The sequence below is a fragment of the Sodiomyces alkalinus genome, assembly GCF_003711515.1.
Source record: "Sodiomyces alkalinus F11 unplaced genomic scaffold SODALscaffold_10, whole genome shotgun sequence".
In the NCBI taxonomy this organism is placed as follows: Eukaryota; Fungi; Ascomycota; class Sordariomycetes; order Glomerellales; family Plectosphaerellaceae; genus Sodiomyces; species Sodiomyces alkalinus.
Genome location: NW_021167088.1, coordinates 1625628 through 1642035, shown reverse-complemented (window position 1 = coordinate 1642035; position 16408 = coordinate 1625628). Strand labels below are relative to the sequence as shown.

The 16408-nt window shown below is 56.0% G+C and overlaps 7 protein-coding genes across 7 annotated transcripts; 4 read left to right on the top strand and 3 right to left on the bottom strand.

Moving 5' to 3' along the window:
• Window positions 1-646: 646 nt before the first annotated feature.
• Window positions 647-2513, bottom strand: SODALDRAFT_282917 (thiamine pyrophosphate enzyme; the record flags this gene model as incomplete). Its single annotated transcript, XM_028608367.1, has 2 exons — window positions 647-2245; window positions 2349-2513. 2 exons carry the CDS (start codon window positions 2511-2513, stop codon window positions 647-649), a joined length of 1764 nt encoding a protein of 587 aa, XP_028463965.1.
• A 1407-nt stretch (window positions 2514-3920) lies between these two features.
• On the bottom strand, window positions 3921-5054 carry SODALDRAFT_328528 (bola-like protein). Its single transcript, XM_028610719.1, has one exon. The coding sequence runs from the start codon at window positions 4880-4882 to the stop codon at window positions 4343-4345; it is 540 nt and encodes a 179-aa protein (XP_028463964.1). The 5' UTR covers window positions 4883-5054; the 3' UTR covers window positions 3921-4342.
• SODALDRAFT_363015 (hypothetical protein) lies at window positions 4961-7111 on the top strand (the record flags this gene model as incomplete). Its single annotated transcript, XM_028614522.1, has 11 exons — window positions 4961-5038; window positions 5167-5282; window positions 5461-5472; window positions 5558-5568; window positions 5643-5698; window positions 5781-5936; window positions 6042-6167; window positions 6253-6506; window positions 6611-6669; window positions 6735-6767; window positions 6837-7111. The coding sequence occupies 11 exons, from the start codon at window positions 4961-4963 to the stop codon at window positions 7109-7111; spliced, it is 1176 nt and encodes a 391-aa protein (XP_028463963.1).
• On the top strand, window positions 6837-10590 carry SODALDRAFT_381397 (subtilisin-like protein). Its single transcript, XM_028615163.1, has 3 exons — window positions 6837-7383; window positions 7494-7856; window positions 7934-10590. Exons 1-3 carry the CDS (start codon window positions 7237-7239, stop codon window positions 10151-10153), a joined length of 2730 nt encoding a protein of 909 aa, XP_028463962.1. The 5' UTR covers window positions 6837-7236; the 3' UTR covers window positions 10154-10590.
• An 812-nt stretch (window positions 10591-11402) lies between these two features.
• Window positions 11403-12595, top strand: SODALDRAFT_282928 (hypothetical protein; the record flags this gene model as incomplete). The annotated part of the gene is made up of 2 exons (XM_028608369.1): window positions 11403-11504; window positions 11579-12595. 2 exons carry the CDS (start codon window positions 11403-11405, stop codon window positions 12593-12595), a joined length of 1119 nt encoding a protein of 372 aa, XP_028463961.1.
• A 442-nt stretch (window positions 12596-13037) lies between these two features.
• SODALDRAFT_363013 (hypothetical protein) lies at window positions 13038-14210 on the top strand (the record flags this gene model as incomplete). Its single annotated transcript, XM_028614521.1, has 8 exons — window positions 13038-13114; window positions 13215-13300; window positions 13340-13351; window positions 13470-13482; window positions 13612-13624; window positions 13735-13843; window positions 13922-14007; window positions 14091-14210. 8 exons carry the CDS (start codon window positions 13038-13040, stop codon window positions 14208-14210), a joined length of 516 nt encoding a protein of 171 aa, XP_028463960.1.
• An 86-nt stretch (window positions 14211-14296) lies between these two features.
• On the bottom strand, window positions 14297-16228 carry SODALDRAFT_328524 (UDP-galactose transporter). Its single transcript, XM_028610718.1, has 4 exons — window positions 15599-16228; window positions 15431-15521; window positions 14967-15341; window positions 14297-14891 (listed from the first exon to the last, which is right to left on the bottom strand). Exons 1-4 carry the CDS (start codon window positions 15875-15877, stop codon window positions 14470-14472), a joined length of 1167 nt encoding a protein of 388 aa, XP_028463959.1. The 5' UTR covers window positions 15878-16228; the 3' UTR covers window positions 14297-14469.
• Between the last annotated feature and the right edge of the window lie 180 nt (window positions 16229-16408).

The following is a 16408-nucleotide window of genomic DNA, read 5'->3' as shown; positions in this document are numbered from 1 at the left end:
GAAGGCTAGCAGCGGTCTGCCTTTTTCACAACTTGGGGAACTCGCTGTCTTAACGGATAGGTATGAAATCATACCGTATTACTTGCTTGTTAGCTTTGCACGCACCGAAATCTCACGGTTCTCGCCATACGGAGCAAATTTCTAGGAAAGCGAATTGAAATGGACCATGCGTACAGTTGGTACCCCGGTTCCGGCCTTCCGGGAAGGTTCCTGGGGGTTTGCAACGGTCTGGATTCGGGAATTCTCAATCCTCGCTCAGAAGCTGCTTAGGCTGCTTAGCCCTGAAGCGACGAGAACTCACGAAGAACAGTACCTACCTTAGGTATCTAGCTCTCGACGCGGTAACGGATCTTAGCGTGCTCTTATTCCATTGAATGTCGCGTACCGTACCTTACGGAGTACCTTCGAAGCACAGCCCACTCTTCCAACTCCAAAGGTACCAGAGGTCGAGCCCAGCTTAGTCTCCCAAGATAGTCAATACCTCGCACCGGTCTATTATTCGCTGTGGAGCCAAGTCGCTCTACTTCGCAGTACATCACACGAATAGAATAGAATCTTCGTACTTCTCGAGACCGCACCATCAAACGAGGTCTCCCCAAAAACATGCCTCCGGTCTCTGCCATACCACATGGGCCATGGCAATGCCTCAGCATCCGGTAACCACCTTACAGTCCAGAACAGCAGACTGCCCCCCCTTCACCGTCTCAATGGCCTTGGCTAGCACGCTCTCCAGCTCCTCAACCCCATCCACCCGGGCCGCGAACAAGTCACCCCCAGCAGCCGCCTTGGCGATGCCCGAGTAATCAGGCGACGGGCTCAGCGAGATGTTCAGCTCCTCGTTCGACGCCTTGGACCCCCCGCCGTCGGGGTGGACCAGGAGCAGCGACCTGCGCGGCGCGTTCCAGCCCTTGTTATTCAGGATGATGGTCAGCACGGGGATGCCGTACCGCTTCGAGATCCAGTACACGCTGCCCGGCACCGAGAAGAGGAACGTCCCGTCCCCGACGATCTGCACCACGAACTTGCCCTTGCCCGCCCCGCCGCTCTCCACGTCCGACGCCAGCTTGATCCCCAACGCGCCGCCGCCCGACCACCCTAGCCCGCCGCCGCCGCAGTTGATCCACGACCCGGGTAGCGTGGCCCGGATGCTGTCCGACACGAACACCGTGTTGGTCACGGCCTCGATGGCCCAGATCGTGTCTTCGGGACACATGGCCCTGAGTTTGCGGCAGAGGTAGCCCGTGCCGAACTCGCCGTTGTCTAGCGGCTTATGGGTCGCGTCGATGGTCGCCAGCCGTCGCTCGTACGATTCCTCCCGAGCGAGTGCCGCTGCCTCCTGTCGTTGGGGGTCGAGCAGCGCGGCCGTCTCCGTCTCATCGTGGAGTCGGGCCGTGATTTGTTCGACGGCCGCCCTCCCGCGGGCGCGGTAGCGCGCCTCGGCCTTGATGTAAAACACGGGCATCTGTTGCTTGAGCGGGTCGACGTCGATATGGAACACGCGCGCGTCGTCTCGCGGCCGACACAGCGTGTTGACCCAAGGCACGTCGCAGTCGATGACAAGAATGACGTCGGCCGACTTGATGGCGTCGTCGGCGCCGAAGCGCAGGCCCAGCCACGCAGGGTGGTCGGCGGGGAAACACATGTCGCTGCCGCCCGTGTCGAGCACGCGAAGGCCCTTGACCGTATCGGCCAGCTCGACCAGCGCGCGCGGCATTCGGTGGTCGCGGCCGCCATACCCAGTAACGACGAGGGGCTGCCGGGCCCCGGCCAGGGCGTCGGCGATCTTGGCCACGGCGTCGGCGGACATGCTCCCCAGCTCGACGGGGTCCCACTCGGCCTGGTTGATCTGGTACGGCTCGATCTCGGCCTCCATGACCTCGCGCGCGCCGCAGAGGTAGACGGGCCCCTGCGGGTCGGACTTGGCGAACTGCAGCGCGCGGTTGACCATCTGTTTGACGTTGGCGCCCGTCTTGAGCTCGCCGGAGTAGCGGCAGTACTGCGATACGATGTCGGACTGGCGGTGCACGTCTTGGACCCAGTGGATGTACTCGGTGCGGCTGCCGCGCATCTCCCCCTCGATGGTGAAGGGCGAGAGGCCGGCGAAGACGAAGACGGGGGCTCGGCCTGTCGAGCTGTTGTGCACGGCGGCGCCGAGACCCTGCGTGCCTACGTCCACGTGGACGATGACGCATTGCGGCTTGCCTGTGAGGCGAGCGTAGCCGTCTGCCATGGACATGGCCACCATCTGAAGGGGGGGTGGGGGGAAGCGTGTGAGCCTAAACCTAACCGAAGTGGATGCACAGTATCGGGGGGCGGGTAAAAGCATGTCAGATCAGAGTAAAGCTCACCTCGTTGGGGCAAGTGATGATGCGTGGGAAGCGACCTTTGGCCTCACGTTGCCCCTTCACCATGGCCTCGATGATGCTGGGATGGTCGGAACCCAGGTTGACGAAACAGTGCGAGACCCCGGCATCCCAGAGCGCCTCGAAGAAGGCAAACGATGCTGTGTACATGTTCTCTGACGGCGGACTGGCCGTAGCGTAACCTCTGCTGCGGTGGAGTGCGGTGACTTTGGACGAAGCCTGTCTACCCGTATTTCTCTCCACAATGGCGGTCCGCGGGTTGGTGTCGTTAGCAGGACCGACTGCGACCACCGATGACTGCTGGCGTCCTTTGTTCCGTGAGCCTGACTGTAGGTATGCAGGTGATGCGGACCAGAACCGAGCTCGGGGGGCAATGACTGGTGTTAAGCGGCGTAAGGTTGCATTGGTCGGAAGTCGAATAGCCCGGAGTAGCATAGCTAGATGGTTCGGCGAGGATGCGTCGGTGGTGCCCGTTCGAGAGTAGAGTCGTGACAGCCTCAAGGAGAGTGAGAAAGTCAGTTCGTCTCTCGGTCTCGGTGAAGCGTCGGTGTATGTCAGGGGTCAAGGCTGTGATTCGTCGAGGTAGTCCCGGGGAAATCCGGTGTTTATACGTGGGTTTGGTAGGTTTGGTAGGTGTATGGAGTAGGAAATGACAAAGTGAGGTGACACAGGTCAAAAATGGGCGGCATTGCAACTTATACGGCCGGCTTACGGTGGTACCAGGACTGAGTTGCATGCACTACTGACACACCATCTGCCTAACGCGGAAGTCATATCAACGAAGCAGAGGCCAGTTGACCAGTCGAAACATGCAAGAGGTTAGTAATAGCTAGACTTGGACGGTACTTCTGCGTACCGACGGTTCATATCGGCCATTATCTGAGCCCCTTACTCCGCATTACGATCCCGTGGAGACGAAACCTCCAACTCTCACTGGAAGATAGCAGACCATTAGTGGCAGGTCTTCCAACCGGTACCTGTCTTACCCCGCTATATCTACAACGTACTCCGTAAGGAAGGGTCGACCGGCCGGCCCATTGAACTGCCTGGACAAGACGCTTGAGCGCTTGAACGCGGCTTGGCCCTGGATTTTTGGGGTAAGTGAGGCAGTCGGACTTTGTACCCTCCTCTCCAGTCTCGTACATAGGTACCGAAGCTACCTATTCACCCGAACCCGAACCTGATATCAATTTGATTCTCAATATGCAGCGTAGCGTAAAGCTGCAGTCCCCACACTCTTCAGAGATATCCTCATGTCCGTTCTCCTGAATAGGTAAAGTGTAGTAGACCTTGAAGAATTCAAGATCGATGTCAGGTCTTATCTGCCTGTCTCCACCGATACCTTACCCAGCTTCCGCCGTACGTTTTTAGGCCGAGAATTGCCGCCAAGTCACTCGACATGGCACTTGCGGTGAGCACCGCATCCAACACGGAATCAGTTCCAGGTCAACGTGTCCGAGTTAGAGGTACGGTGTAAGACTCCGCACATACTGTACTTCGTACATGTAGTACATTCCGTTACATCATAACAAAGGATGGGTGTCACGAGACAGCGTGCGGGGTGCAAAATAGGAATTACAATTACAATTACCTAGTACTTAGCTCACGAGAACCCATTTCCAGGTTAGACTGTGCGTGTCGTCAGAATATATCCGTCAAAATACATCGCGATGGTCTTTAAGGTATTCAATCCCGGATCGATAATTACTCCGCACCCTGTTTCCAGTCCTCCATTCACGTCCATCCACCCCCAAGCCTAGCAGCAGTATCATTTCATGTATAGATTCGAGAGTCTCCTGAGGTCTATCCCTGGACGACAGTCCCCATTATGCAGATATAATACAAACGCTATGATACCCTCTTGTACCGTCGTCATGCCAATGCCCCCCGGACAGTCGGCCTGGAAAGAGTCCCGTTGTCTTCGAGCTAGGAAGTCTTCATTTCGCGCTGCATAGCGGCCACGGGAGTGTAAAGCCCCATCAAGCCACCCTGGTGCGCAGCTGGAGTCCATGCCACTCCTTGACACGGTCGCCCAGCACGGCGTTGACCATGCGCTGCTGCTTGAGCATCGTCAAGCCGGCGAACCGGGGCGACGCGATGTCGATGGCGTACATGCTGCCGCACCCTCCCGAGACGTCGCGCACGTCGAGCTCCACGGGCGCAAACTCCGCTGCCAGCTTGTCCCAGATCCAGGACTCGGCGCTGTCCAGGTGGTCTGGCTTTTCTACTGTCGGTGGGGCGGGGGAGGACGAAGAGGGAGACGGAGACTGAGACGCAGACGAGGATGAAGACTCGGTGGCCGATTGGGAGTATTGCCGGATAGTGCTCAGCCTGTCTAGTCGTGCAAGATTTCTCGGGAGAGCCGAAGGGACACTGGTAGACGCGGCGATTGAGGGGAGCGTCCGAGATGGGGCAGTCGCAGTAGAGAGTGCCCTTGACGAGGGACGGAGGAGGGCATTTGGTGTGGCAATCGGGGTGCGGTGCCCAGCCAGGGCGCGTTGGCAGACTCGGCAGATCATATTTGCGGGTTTGAATACAGCATGAGCAGAAGGTTAATGGAAGTGGAAGGTCGGGACTTTGAACGATGTTTTTAGGCGATGCGATCTTCTTGTCCCAGGTTCTGTCTGGACAGCAACACCGCTGACCAAGAAGAGCTTGGATGGAAATCTGCCGAGGTCTGACGGTCACATGACTATAGCTGAGATAAGACAGAAAGATTCCCGTATTTCATAATCGGAATGTACTTGCATATATCCGGCCTAACGGAACATCCATGCAATAAACAAGCTTATCTCGGAAACAGAGTGTCAGTGGTCCCACCCCCTTTTCCGTGATGCTGGGAACCGATTCCAAGTTGGGCCAATTCCACTCTAAGTGTACAAGATCGATTTGTCTCAATTACATGGAGATCAGCAACCTGTCTGTCAGAGACTTGTTTTGTTGCTGGAAGGCAGCTTACAGCTCACTGACCTAGGTCTTTTTCTTCTTCTTTTTTCTCCCTTTTTTCCCCCCTTCCCCTCGGGAGTAGCGCGTAAACCGCATTAAGACGCTCCTTAAATCATATCCTGCTAAACCCCCGATGCACTGCTGGACGCAGAGGTGATGTCTGGTAAGCAAAATACTACCTAATTCTGGCTCCCAGATTCATTTGCTCGTCTTTACTATTTATAGCGGTGATGACAAAGGCAATGGAGGTCATCAACCAGTAAGTTTATGGGGGCATGAGGTTTCACGATATCAATGTCCGAAAGTCCCCCGACTCTCACTCAGCCTACACAGCACTTTATTTATTCCCCTTCAATTACTCGGACCACGCAGCCTACATGGAACGAACCGTGCGTCGTAGGCGAGTTTCCAAAAGGACCGTTGACCTGATTCGGTCATTCGATCCGTCCTGCTCTCCAAACTGGTCGACAGCGCACAGCGCTTCCCCAGCCGCCGCTGCAGGGACAGGGGTCCGGTCCAGCCACGTTCACTGGGTTGCAGAACACCGCCTCGCCTCGCTGCGCCAGAAAACATCTCTATTTGTCTCTCTTTTTGGCAGTGCAGTCAACACCGCGCCAGGTCGCATATGTGATTATTTTCAACCTCACGATGACCACTAGCACGTGGATTATATGCATGCACGCAACATCCATGCTAACGGAATAGGAAATCGTATCGTCTCTCTGTTCCAAGACTCACACTGTTCCGCTTCTCATGGACAAGAAATCATGGGAACCCAACGCGGTGACCCTCCTGGTGGCTGGGGAGAAAAGAAAAGCCAACTTCAAGTTTCGTGAAAACAGCATGTCCAATCTTCCAGTCTGACTTGCAGCTTTTACGTCCACTCTTTTTCTTCATCGTCAGCATAAAATGCTCCAGGGAAATTGCAATGGGGCGTCGCTAGCGTTCCGTTTCCCCTGTGGGCAGCGAGTCAAACCGCAGCAAGCCAGGGGTGGACGACAGACTAACGACGAAAGCAGAGATGAAGCAATCCTTCTTGTCTGAAGAGACCCAGCCCTACAGGCTTCGAGCCCCATTGTCATATTTTCATGGCTTACCTGATCGTGTTGCTATTCTTGGGCGAGTGCCAAGCATCATCCAGCCAACCACGTCGAACGACAAACGTCTCGAGCCAGGATCCTCGTCCGAAATTCTGCAGTAGTGGTGCCCCTGACCTGGCCTGCATGGACCCCGACGGCTGGAAAGGAAATTTCACTCACTTGAAGCACCCTTCATGATCTTGATCTTGGTCTTCTATCCAGGGGGAACTCTCTCGCTTTGGTGCAAACAGCGGGCTTTACCAAGCAGCCCAGCATCATAGGTATCATCCCATGATACAGCGGAACTTTCTCACGGCAGCACAAAATCACCCCTTGCTCTGGTTAGGACTGGGCATGCAGAATACCGTGTCGTCCCTGGGTTTGAACTTTTGAAGGTCCCCATTCAGATAATTTGCATATCCACTGAATCTCACTTACCCCCTCCCAGCCATGGCCATGCTTCCTTCGGCCGCTTCTCATTCCCCTGTCCTGTCCTGTCCTGTCAATACACAGCCGGGCCCACGATGTTCCAATCCCATCGAGGCAGTGTACTACCAGGGACCCCCTGCTGACTGCCCGTTTCTCACTCGCGATGGTTTTCTTGGCCCTCTGACCCTATTTCTCTTGTGCATGAGCCTTAATACATATACACCGTCCTCGTCGCCTGTCAAGATGGGCTTCTTCCTGGCCTATCCAACTCACCCAATACCTCATCAACAGTAACCCCTTTTCCTACTTGTTGTTTCCTTTTTTTTTTCTTGTGATTCTCTTTTCATATTGATCTTTGTCTTTTTTCTTTTCCTTTCCCCTTTTCTTTTCCTCAGTCTCTAGCCTGTATTGTTTGGAAAATGGTTCGCGGCACTCTTCTCCTCTCCTTGTTCGCCGCGGCGACTTCGGCCGTCACGGCCAAGTCGGTGAAACGCCAGATCGAGAAGCGCGAACTCCATGCACGAACCATACCCGGAGCGTACATCATCGAGTTTCACGAGGACGCTGTAAGTCACTTATACAACCTCGGATGTGACGGGTGTTACCCCGGGGGAGGGGGGACGGTTTACCTTGCATGTATTGTGACCATATCCTGACAGAATCGGCCTACTCACAGGATCCTACCGAAGTCCACAAAGCATACGAAGAACACGCAGTGAAGCGGAGAGACCTCAACTACAAGCTTTTCAAGGGCACTTCCATCCACTTCCGAGACGTCGAAACCGCGGAGGAGAGGGCACTCGAGATCGGCAACCTGAATTCCGTCAAGCACATTTATCCCGTCGAGCACTATGAACGGCCGCACGACGAGGTGATTTGGAGGGGCAACCCGGGACGCGAGTATATGCAGAACAGAAGACGTGATGTCGACCCGGAGGACGAAGACGAGTTTGCCCCTCACCTGATGACCCAGGTCGACAGGCTCCGCGATGAGGGCTTCACGGGTGCGGGCCTGAAAGTTGCTGTCATCGACACTGGTGTGAGTCTCCGCTTGACTATAATCTATATCTACTCTGTCGATGTGACGCGGCCCTTGCTAACCAGTCTACTCTACAGATTGACTACACCCATCCCGCCCTTGGTGGATGCTTCGGCCGTGGCTGTCTCGTCAGCTACGGTATGGATTTTGTCCCGGAAAGCGTCGCTGATGTCGAGAATCCCGATAACGGACCCCTGGACTGCGACGGCCATGGCACCCACGTCGCCGGTACCATCGCTGCCCAGTCCAACCCTCTCGGTTTCGAGGGCGGCGCGCCCGGTGTTGAGCTGGGCGCTTACAAGGTGTTCGGCTGCTCCGGGGGCGCTTCGACGGACATCCTGATCGCTTCGTTCAACCAGGCCTACGAGGACGGCAGCGACATCATCTCCGCCTCCATCGGCGGTCCCAACGGCTGGACCAACGCCCCCTGGGCCTCAGCCGTGACGCGTATTATGGAGAAGGGTGTTGCCTGCCTTGTCGCCGCCGGCAACGAGGGCGAAACGGGCATCTTCTACGCTTCGTCGGGATCCAGCGCGGCTGGTGCCATGGCCGTCGGTTCGTTCGAGGTCACCGACATCCCCATCGTCTTGAACCAGGATACCTACACCCTGGACGGCAGCTCCCAGTCCGAGTTTGGTTGGCATGAAGGTCTCCCTCAGGCGTGGGCTGACGTCTCTCTGCCGCTCTATGCCCTCAGCTCCGATACGGAGATTCCCGACGATGCTTGCGATCCCCTCCCGGCCGACACGCCTGACCTCAGCCACTACATCGTCCTGATCCGCAGGGGCACTTGCGACTTCGCCGAAAAGGCCGCCAACGTTGCCGCTCACGGCGCCCAGTATGTCATGTTCTACAACAACGAAGCTGGTATCTCCGACGCCGATGCCAGTGAAGTCGAGGCAATCCAGGGTGCCGGTATGGTTACTGCTGAACAGGGTGAATTCTGGATCTCGGCACTGCATGAAGGTTCCGAGATTGTCCTCCACATGAGCGACCCTGCCCAGACCGACATGGTTCTGAGCTTCCACAACAACACGGCCGGCGGCTATGCCAGTGAATTCACCACCTGGGGTCCTACCTGGGATCTCAACGTCAAGCCCCAGTTCTCTGCTCCCGGCGGCAAGATCCTGTCAACGTACCCTCTCCATAAGGGAAGCTACTCTGTGATTAGCGGCACCTCCATGGCCACCCCTCTCGTTGCCGCCGCCGTCGCTCTCATCGCCGAGGCCCGCGGCACCCTGGACCCCGTGGAGATCATGAACCTCCTCGCCAGCACGGCCAAGCCTCAGCTTTTCCACGACAGCGTTGTCGCCTACGACTACCTGGCGCCCGTCGCCCAGCAGGGAAGCGGCATCATCCAAGCCTACGACGCCGCCTACGCCACCGTGCTCCTCAGCACCTCCAGCCTCGCCTTCAACGACTCGGATCACTTTGTGGCCCAGCAGTCTTTCAAGATCAGGAACACCGGCTCGCACGGCGTTACCTACCAGCTGTCCAACGTCCCCGCCTCCACGGCCTACACCTTCCTCTCCGGCGAGACCGTCCCGGATACCTTCCCCAACGAGATGGTCCAGAGTGGCGCCACTCTCCGCTTCGGCTGCGACCGCGTCGTCGTCCCCGCCGGCGAGGAAGTCGAGGTCACCGTGGAAGTAACGCCTCCCGCACAACTCGACGAGGCCCGTCTCCCCGTCTGGTCCGGCTTCATCCAACTCGCGGGCGACGACGGGTCCCACTTCAGCGTCGCCTACCAGGGCGTCAGCGGCAGCATCAAGTCCGTCCCCGTCCTCCAAGGCGCCCATAACGCCATCTACGTCAATGGAGAAGCCGACTACGCCAACGGCAACGAGACCTACGTCCTCCCCGAACCGCACCACGTCGACCCGGGCACCGACCGCCTCCCCGGCATCGCTATCGGGTTGTCCATGGGCAGCGAGCTGGTCCACGTCGACTTGGTCCCGCTGAGCCCCGTGGACCCGGACCTCGTGTACAACTTTTTCGGCCACGAGACCATTGGCGCGGCGTTCTTCTCGCCTCTCCTGTTCAACCCGCGCGCTACCATTCCGTCGTGGTGGGACGGTGAGCTTGACGACGACACGTTTGCGCCGGCGGGTCGCTACAAGTGGGCGGTCAGGGCGCTGCGCATCTTTGGCGACCCTTTGAACGCTGATGACTACGAGTATGCCGAGTCGGAGCCTTTTACTATCAGGTATACGGAGTCGCATGCTATTGAGAAGAAGAGCGTTAAGAAGTCGGGTGATAAGTTGGCGGAGCGGCTGGCTCGTCTGCAAAACATGTAATCTCAACTGGTTGTTTGGATGCATCGTGTGACGATATTGTCTGGGAGATAGACGATGATGTTGGGTGTGGAATAGAGGGCATGTTGATACCCGACACCGACACCAAGTTATTTCTGTACTTGTTTGGCTTTCTAGCATTGCGTGGCGTTTGTCTGTTTGTCATTGAGATACTCAAATTTGGAGAGTTATATAGATGGAAGAATAATGTCTCAAAACGTCGAGTCTGCCAGCGTTCACCTCCGTCTTCTTGGAACCACCTTTAACCCCCTTGTCTTCCTTTCTTTTTGCCATCCCTCTTCCGTCTCCCTGAGCTAAACCGACGCAGCAGGATATCCTATCAGCAACAACTGGAAGCATTGGTTGCAAACACTCTCGGCGCCATTCGCGGCCTCGTGGCGGAGATGCATGGCCGTATGTATATACGGGTGGTGTCAAGTTGGACTCGCAAGAGACAACATAACTCAAGAGCGGGCTGGGAATAAAGAAGTAAGAACAGTGACGATGATGCTGGTGGCCGAAGTACAGCCAAACAACCCACGAGATGGCTTCGGGGCTGTTACGTATCTGGCATAGAGCTCCGCGACACTCCAGTCTCCCCGCCTGCCAAAACCCCAGTGCCCTTATTCTCCGCCTTTCTCCGCCCTGTCCTACGCTATACCGTTACACCCGGCCACTTGGCACCGGCCTGCGCGTTGAATGGACATGTAATTTACCTCATGAGAAGCAGTGGTGTGTAATGTCCGTACTGCAGCCGACCCATTTTCCGTCTGTCTTTCTTGTTTCGTGTCCGAGGCCGCTGCCTCTCATCGGCCCGTCACCTTGGAGCTTCATGATCCGTGAAAGAAGGACCGAGAACTGAGAGAATGTGCCGTGATTTTCAAAGATCGAAGATGACGCGCTCCAGTATAAGTGGCCCGGCCATATATATGGCTTTACCTTGGTCTAACGTGGTAGGAGAATCCATTCGGTCCGGGACAGACTGGGACATGGATTTGGCCGAGTGATTCCGTCTTGAAGGGCGCTCCCTCTCGAAACGGTAATCCAGTAACCTCAGCTTCATATGGTAATTATTAGGAAGACAAAATAGGGAGAAGACTGAAATAAACGCCCGAGAAACAACGTATATAAGTCTTATGACTTCTTTCATTTCTCTCCACAGAACTTGATTCTTGTCTTAGTGCCCTCGTAAACAAAACCTCTTATTGTGCACCTCTTTGTTCAAAAGGTTTCCGACAACATCTTACAAAACATGAAAGCAAATCACATTCTTGCTGCCATTAGCTTGGCCAGCATGGTTAATGCCCATGGATACCTCACCGTCCCCAAGAGTCGTACTCGACTGGGCACCGAGGTAAAAACCACCCTGCGTCCCCTCACAAGCAGACCACAGTCCGACCACTGACACCAAAACTCTACACGCAATAGGTCGGCATAGACACTTGCCCCGAGTGCACCATCCGCGAACCCGTAAACGCATGGCCAGACGTCGAAGAAGCAACCGTCGGCAGAAGCGGGCCATGCGGCTTCAACGCCCGCGTCGGCGTCGACTACAACGTCCCATCAACCCACTGGGGCAACGAACCGGTAGCCACCTACAAGCCAGGCGACGTCGTCGACGTGCAATGGTGCGTCGACCACAACGGCGACCACGGCGGCATGTTCAGCTACCGCATCTGCCAGGACCAGGACCTGGTCAACAAGCTCCTGACCCCCGGGTACACCCCCACCGAGGCCGAGAAGCAAGCCGCTGAAGACTGCTTCCAGGACGGCATCCTCCCCTGCAGCGACGTCCCCGGCCAGACCTGCGAGTTCAGCCCCGACTGCTCCCCCGGGCAGCCGTGCTGGCGGAACGACTGGTTCACCTGCAACGCTTTCGGCGCGGACCACCGTCGCGCGTGCCAGGGGGTCGACAACGCGCCTGTCGGGTCGTGTTATACGTCCATCGCGGGGGGGTTCCCCGTCACCACGAGGGTCCGGATTCCCGATTACGTCTCGAATCACACCCTGCTCTCGTTCCGGTGGAACTCGTGGCAGACCGCCCAGGTCTACCTCACTTGTGCGGATATTGCCATCCTCCCCGACGGCGGATCAGCCGCACCGCCCCCGGACCCTGGCGCTCCTTGCACTTCTATGCCGGTCACTTTTGACCAAGTGGTGACGACTGCTCCGGGCCAGACGGTCAAGATTGTCGGATCGATCCCTCGCTTGGGTAGCTGGAATCCGGCGTCGGCCCCGTCTCTCTCGGCGGCCAGATATACTTCGACGGACCATCTGTGGACTACCACGCTCGAACTGCCGGCTGGTCAAGCTTTCCAGTACAAGTTTGTGATTGTGGGGTCTGACGGAGCCGTCCGGTGGGAGAGTGATCCCAACCGGTCTTATACGGTGCCTACCACGTGCCAGAGCGGTGGCGTTACCGTTGGCGGTACTTGGCGCCGTTAGAGGGGATTTGGTTGTGAGAACGGGTTATTATGCTATGTTTGTAAGATGCAGTGCCGTATTGTCATCAATGGTAGTGCTTCTGTTTAGGGTACCATCCTATATGTCCGCAGTATCGTCAACAATTGTCTATGATTACTGCATGCAAGAACGGGGCAAATACCCATGAGTTCCAGAACCACGTGGTGCTTCACCGATTCGGCCCCACTATCGGGACCGGGCACCGGGGTCCAACATCCCGGTTATTTGGGCTTAAATAGGCAACCCATTAGAACCCAGCCCAGTAAGACCCAGCCCAGTAGAACCCAGCCCGTATGGGCCCGGACCTAAACTGGTAGGCCTAAACAAGCTAAATGTAACCCTTTTGGGCATGATTGGGAGTGGTTGACAGTCAAGTTCACCCTACTGTGAGAGCACTAGTGGACAGACAATTCGACTTATAAAGATGGCAAGAAGGCCCCGAGTACAAAATGTCTGCCTCTTCATCGTCCTTAAACTGCCACTTGAGGTCTGGGTACCCAGGTGAAGAGGTTTCTATTGATCCTTGAAGGAAGGGGGCGTCCGTGCTCTGATTCAGAATACGCCACAATGCGGCGTGATCGCAACATGAAATGCCTGCCAGCATCCGTATAGAGGCCTCTTTGGCGATTTCCCTGGCCTTTCACGAGCAAGAATGCCAAAGCATGGACGAGATGGACGTGGACTTGGGTCGCAAGGTCTAGTTACTTGCCGCGCATTGTGACCCAGATCGGAACACCAGTGAGACGGCGGTGCTTCGATGCCAGTTCTCATGAAATCGGAAGACTTACAATATACTTAATAGGAAATAGGGTTGATCCTCCATATTTCTCCACGGGTTCACACCGCCTTGGTGTAGTTGGCTCCATAGAGTTGAGATAGGTAGGAGGGGTGTCTGCGGTCCGTCGGCCTCGAATAGGACCCGATACTCTTGGAACTTCGCGGGGATATCAGACTTGAAAGTCACTTGTATGAAAACCAGCATCTGAGTGCTTTCAAAGTTCATATGCCCCTGTCACTTGCATGGACAAGGAATTCTCCCCACGCGGGAGGGGAGTCGTCGAATAACCGGCCGCGGATCACCAACGCCTCTTGACGTACAACTACGGGTACTGGCTGATTAGCAAGACCGCGCGGGAGGCGGCGGACGTGCCTCGGTTGACGAGCTATATTCGGTCGTTGGAGACTGCGGGGCAGACCATCTCGTCGGGGATCAGTTCGACGAAGACGCCGGTTCGTTTTCCTCTCCCCCCTTTTTTTTCTTTTTTTCTTTTCCGTGTCTGCCTTTGTGACTGCCGCGGTAATGTCAAGGGGTCGCCGCGCCGAGCTATTCCGCCTGCTATTCCGAATATTGCGCCTTCAAGGAGGTTGCGAGACATCAGAGTAGAGAAGTGGTGGTGTGAAGCGTCGGGTGAGTTGATGTGCTGGCGGGTACGCATGACTATACCCGTAGCCATGAATCTGCGACCGTACGCATCAGAGCCTCGAGAGCTTCTCAATGAGAATCCAGAGATGGGAGAAAGGCAGAGACCAAAGGAAGAATCCATCTATGGAGACAAAGCAGCTACAATGTCTGGCGGCGACGGACCTGCGGATTTGATGCGAACAGAGCGACCCCTTATATTATATTGGTGCATGTGAATAATTCTGATATTCCGATTCCTGTAGATCGGACTGCGACCTGTTTTGACGTGTCTATAATGCGCTCGACCAGACGAATCCCCCCAATGCGACGCGGAAATAGTATAGATGACGCCGATAAGCTCTGAACTCGGAAAGAAGGAAATCGAAATCGCACACCAACGGAAGAAATAACGACGAAGGAATCTCAAACGTCGTCAAACAGCGGCGCTCTCGATCTACCCCTTGGACCCGTCCCGTCCGGCCGAGCTCTCTGATGTGGGGAGAGAATTCTTCTTCTCCTCGGCCTCCAGAATCTTGGCCCGCGCATAGACGATGCCGCTGATGAAACCGATGGTAATGGCCGACACACTGCCCGTCGTCACAGGGGCCGAAAAGAAGATGAGACCGCTGACGGCAATGGGAAGCTTGTTCAGAGCGCCGACCATGGAATAGGTGGTGGACGAGGTAACGCGGATGCACCAGGCGGAGCAGTAGGAGATGAAGATGGCGGCGAGGCCGGAGTAGATGACGCCGACGATGATGCGGTTGCGGTATTCTTCGGGGAAGTTCTTGGCGAAGTTGGCGCCGGACCAGTCTTCGGTCAGGACGGAGCACAGGAGGAGGACGGGGATGGTGAGGAGGTTGTTGTAGAACATGGCTAAAGATAAGATTGGTCAGAGAACGGGCCACGAGTTGCAAAGAACGTAGACGAGGGGAGGAGAGGAAAACATACTATCCCAGTCCTTAAAGTTCATCTTCTTAATCACCTTACGCATGCTGAGAACATACGAAGCGGTGCAGATGACGTTCAGGGCCATCCAAAAGTAACCGGCGTTCAGGGTCGAGAGGGCATCGTCACCAGACCCCATTTTGCCAGAGACGGCGGCTTGGATGTCGGCCCAAGCGGCGACGACGGAGCTCAAAACCATGAGCATGAAGGAGAGGAGGGCCATGCGAGTGACGCTGCCGCCGAACCAGAGGACTTCGCCATAGGCGATGGCGATGATGGTGAGGTTCTTGAAGATGGTGTATACTGGCACGGAGAGAAATTGGAGGGCCTTGATGCTCGTGTAGATCATGCCGACGAGGAGGAACGAGACGGGGAACCCTGTTGGCAGGCATATGTTAGCCAGCCGACGCAAGGTGTGGCAGTGACGAGCAAATTGGTCGTTCGGACAACCGGTGGGGATCACATACACCTCTTCCCCTTTTCCGGATCAAAGGGCGCCAAGTTCTTGATCATGCCGAGTCGTTTACATATAAGGATGGCTCCGATACAAACGATCGACTAAAGACACGGAACAGCGTCAGAAATAGGCCAAGACAGAAAGAAAAAAGGGTGTGTATCGTAGAGTGGCAACGTACCTGAACGGCGAGATAGAAGAACGTGAGGTTCCAGAAATCGCCCGACACGACATACTTGTTGACAACAGTCATGCTGATGGACGAGGCGCAGTACGCCAGAATAGAGATGGTACCACTTTCGTCGACCTTGTGCAGGGACTGTGACAAGCCGGCAGGGAAAACGGCAGCGACGGCAGGGCGAGACTGGCTCATGAGGCCATCGTCTTCCTTGTCCTCGAAGGACATCCTCTCAACGTACGGCGACGAGTCGTCCTCCTTTTTCCTCAAGTGGCCGGCCATGATGTGTATTATGTTGTATTAGATGATGCACGCGATCGAGAGCGAGCGAGCGAGCGAGCGAGCGAGAGGAATGTCCGAAAAGCAGAGGGGGGAAAGAGCGGATGGACGACGTATGGTCGTGCCGAAAGTTGAGTCGATGGATGCTGTGCTGCGCTGGGGTAATCTGTGGCTATCGATTACGATCAAGGCGGGTTATGTCGGAGGAAGAAAAGACGAGATGCCGTTGACGTCGTCGTCGCTGTCGTTTGTTGTCGACGTCGTCGTCGTGGTCGTCGTCTTGGTCGTCGTTGTCGTGATCGTCAGAGAGAGAGAGGGAGAAAGTTGGTTTGGTCTGGGCAAGGTTTATTGCCGTGCCAGGGATGATGCTGCTACGTCGCGTAGGTAAGGCAAGCAAATGCCCTGTGCATACACGTAAGCTTGGAAGCACGACCACGGAGAACGTATCGATACCTTATGGTCTGGGTGTGTGGATGGAATGCGGTGTCCACTTTCACCAAGTACCGGTACTTACAAAACCATGACTCTTGGATT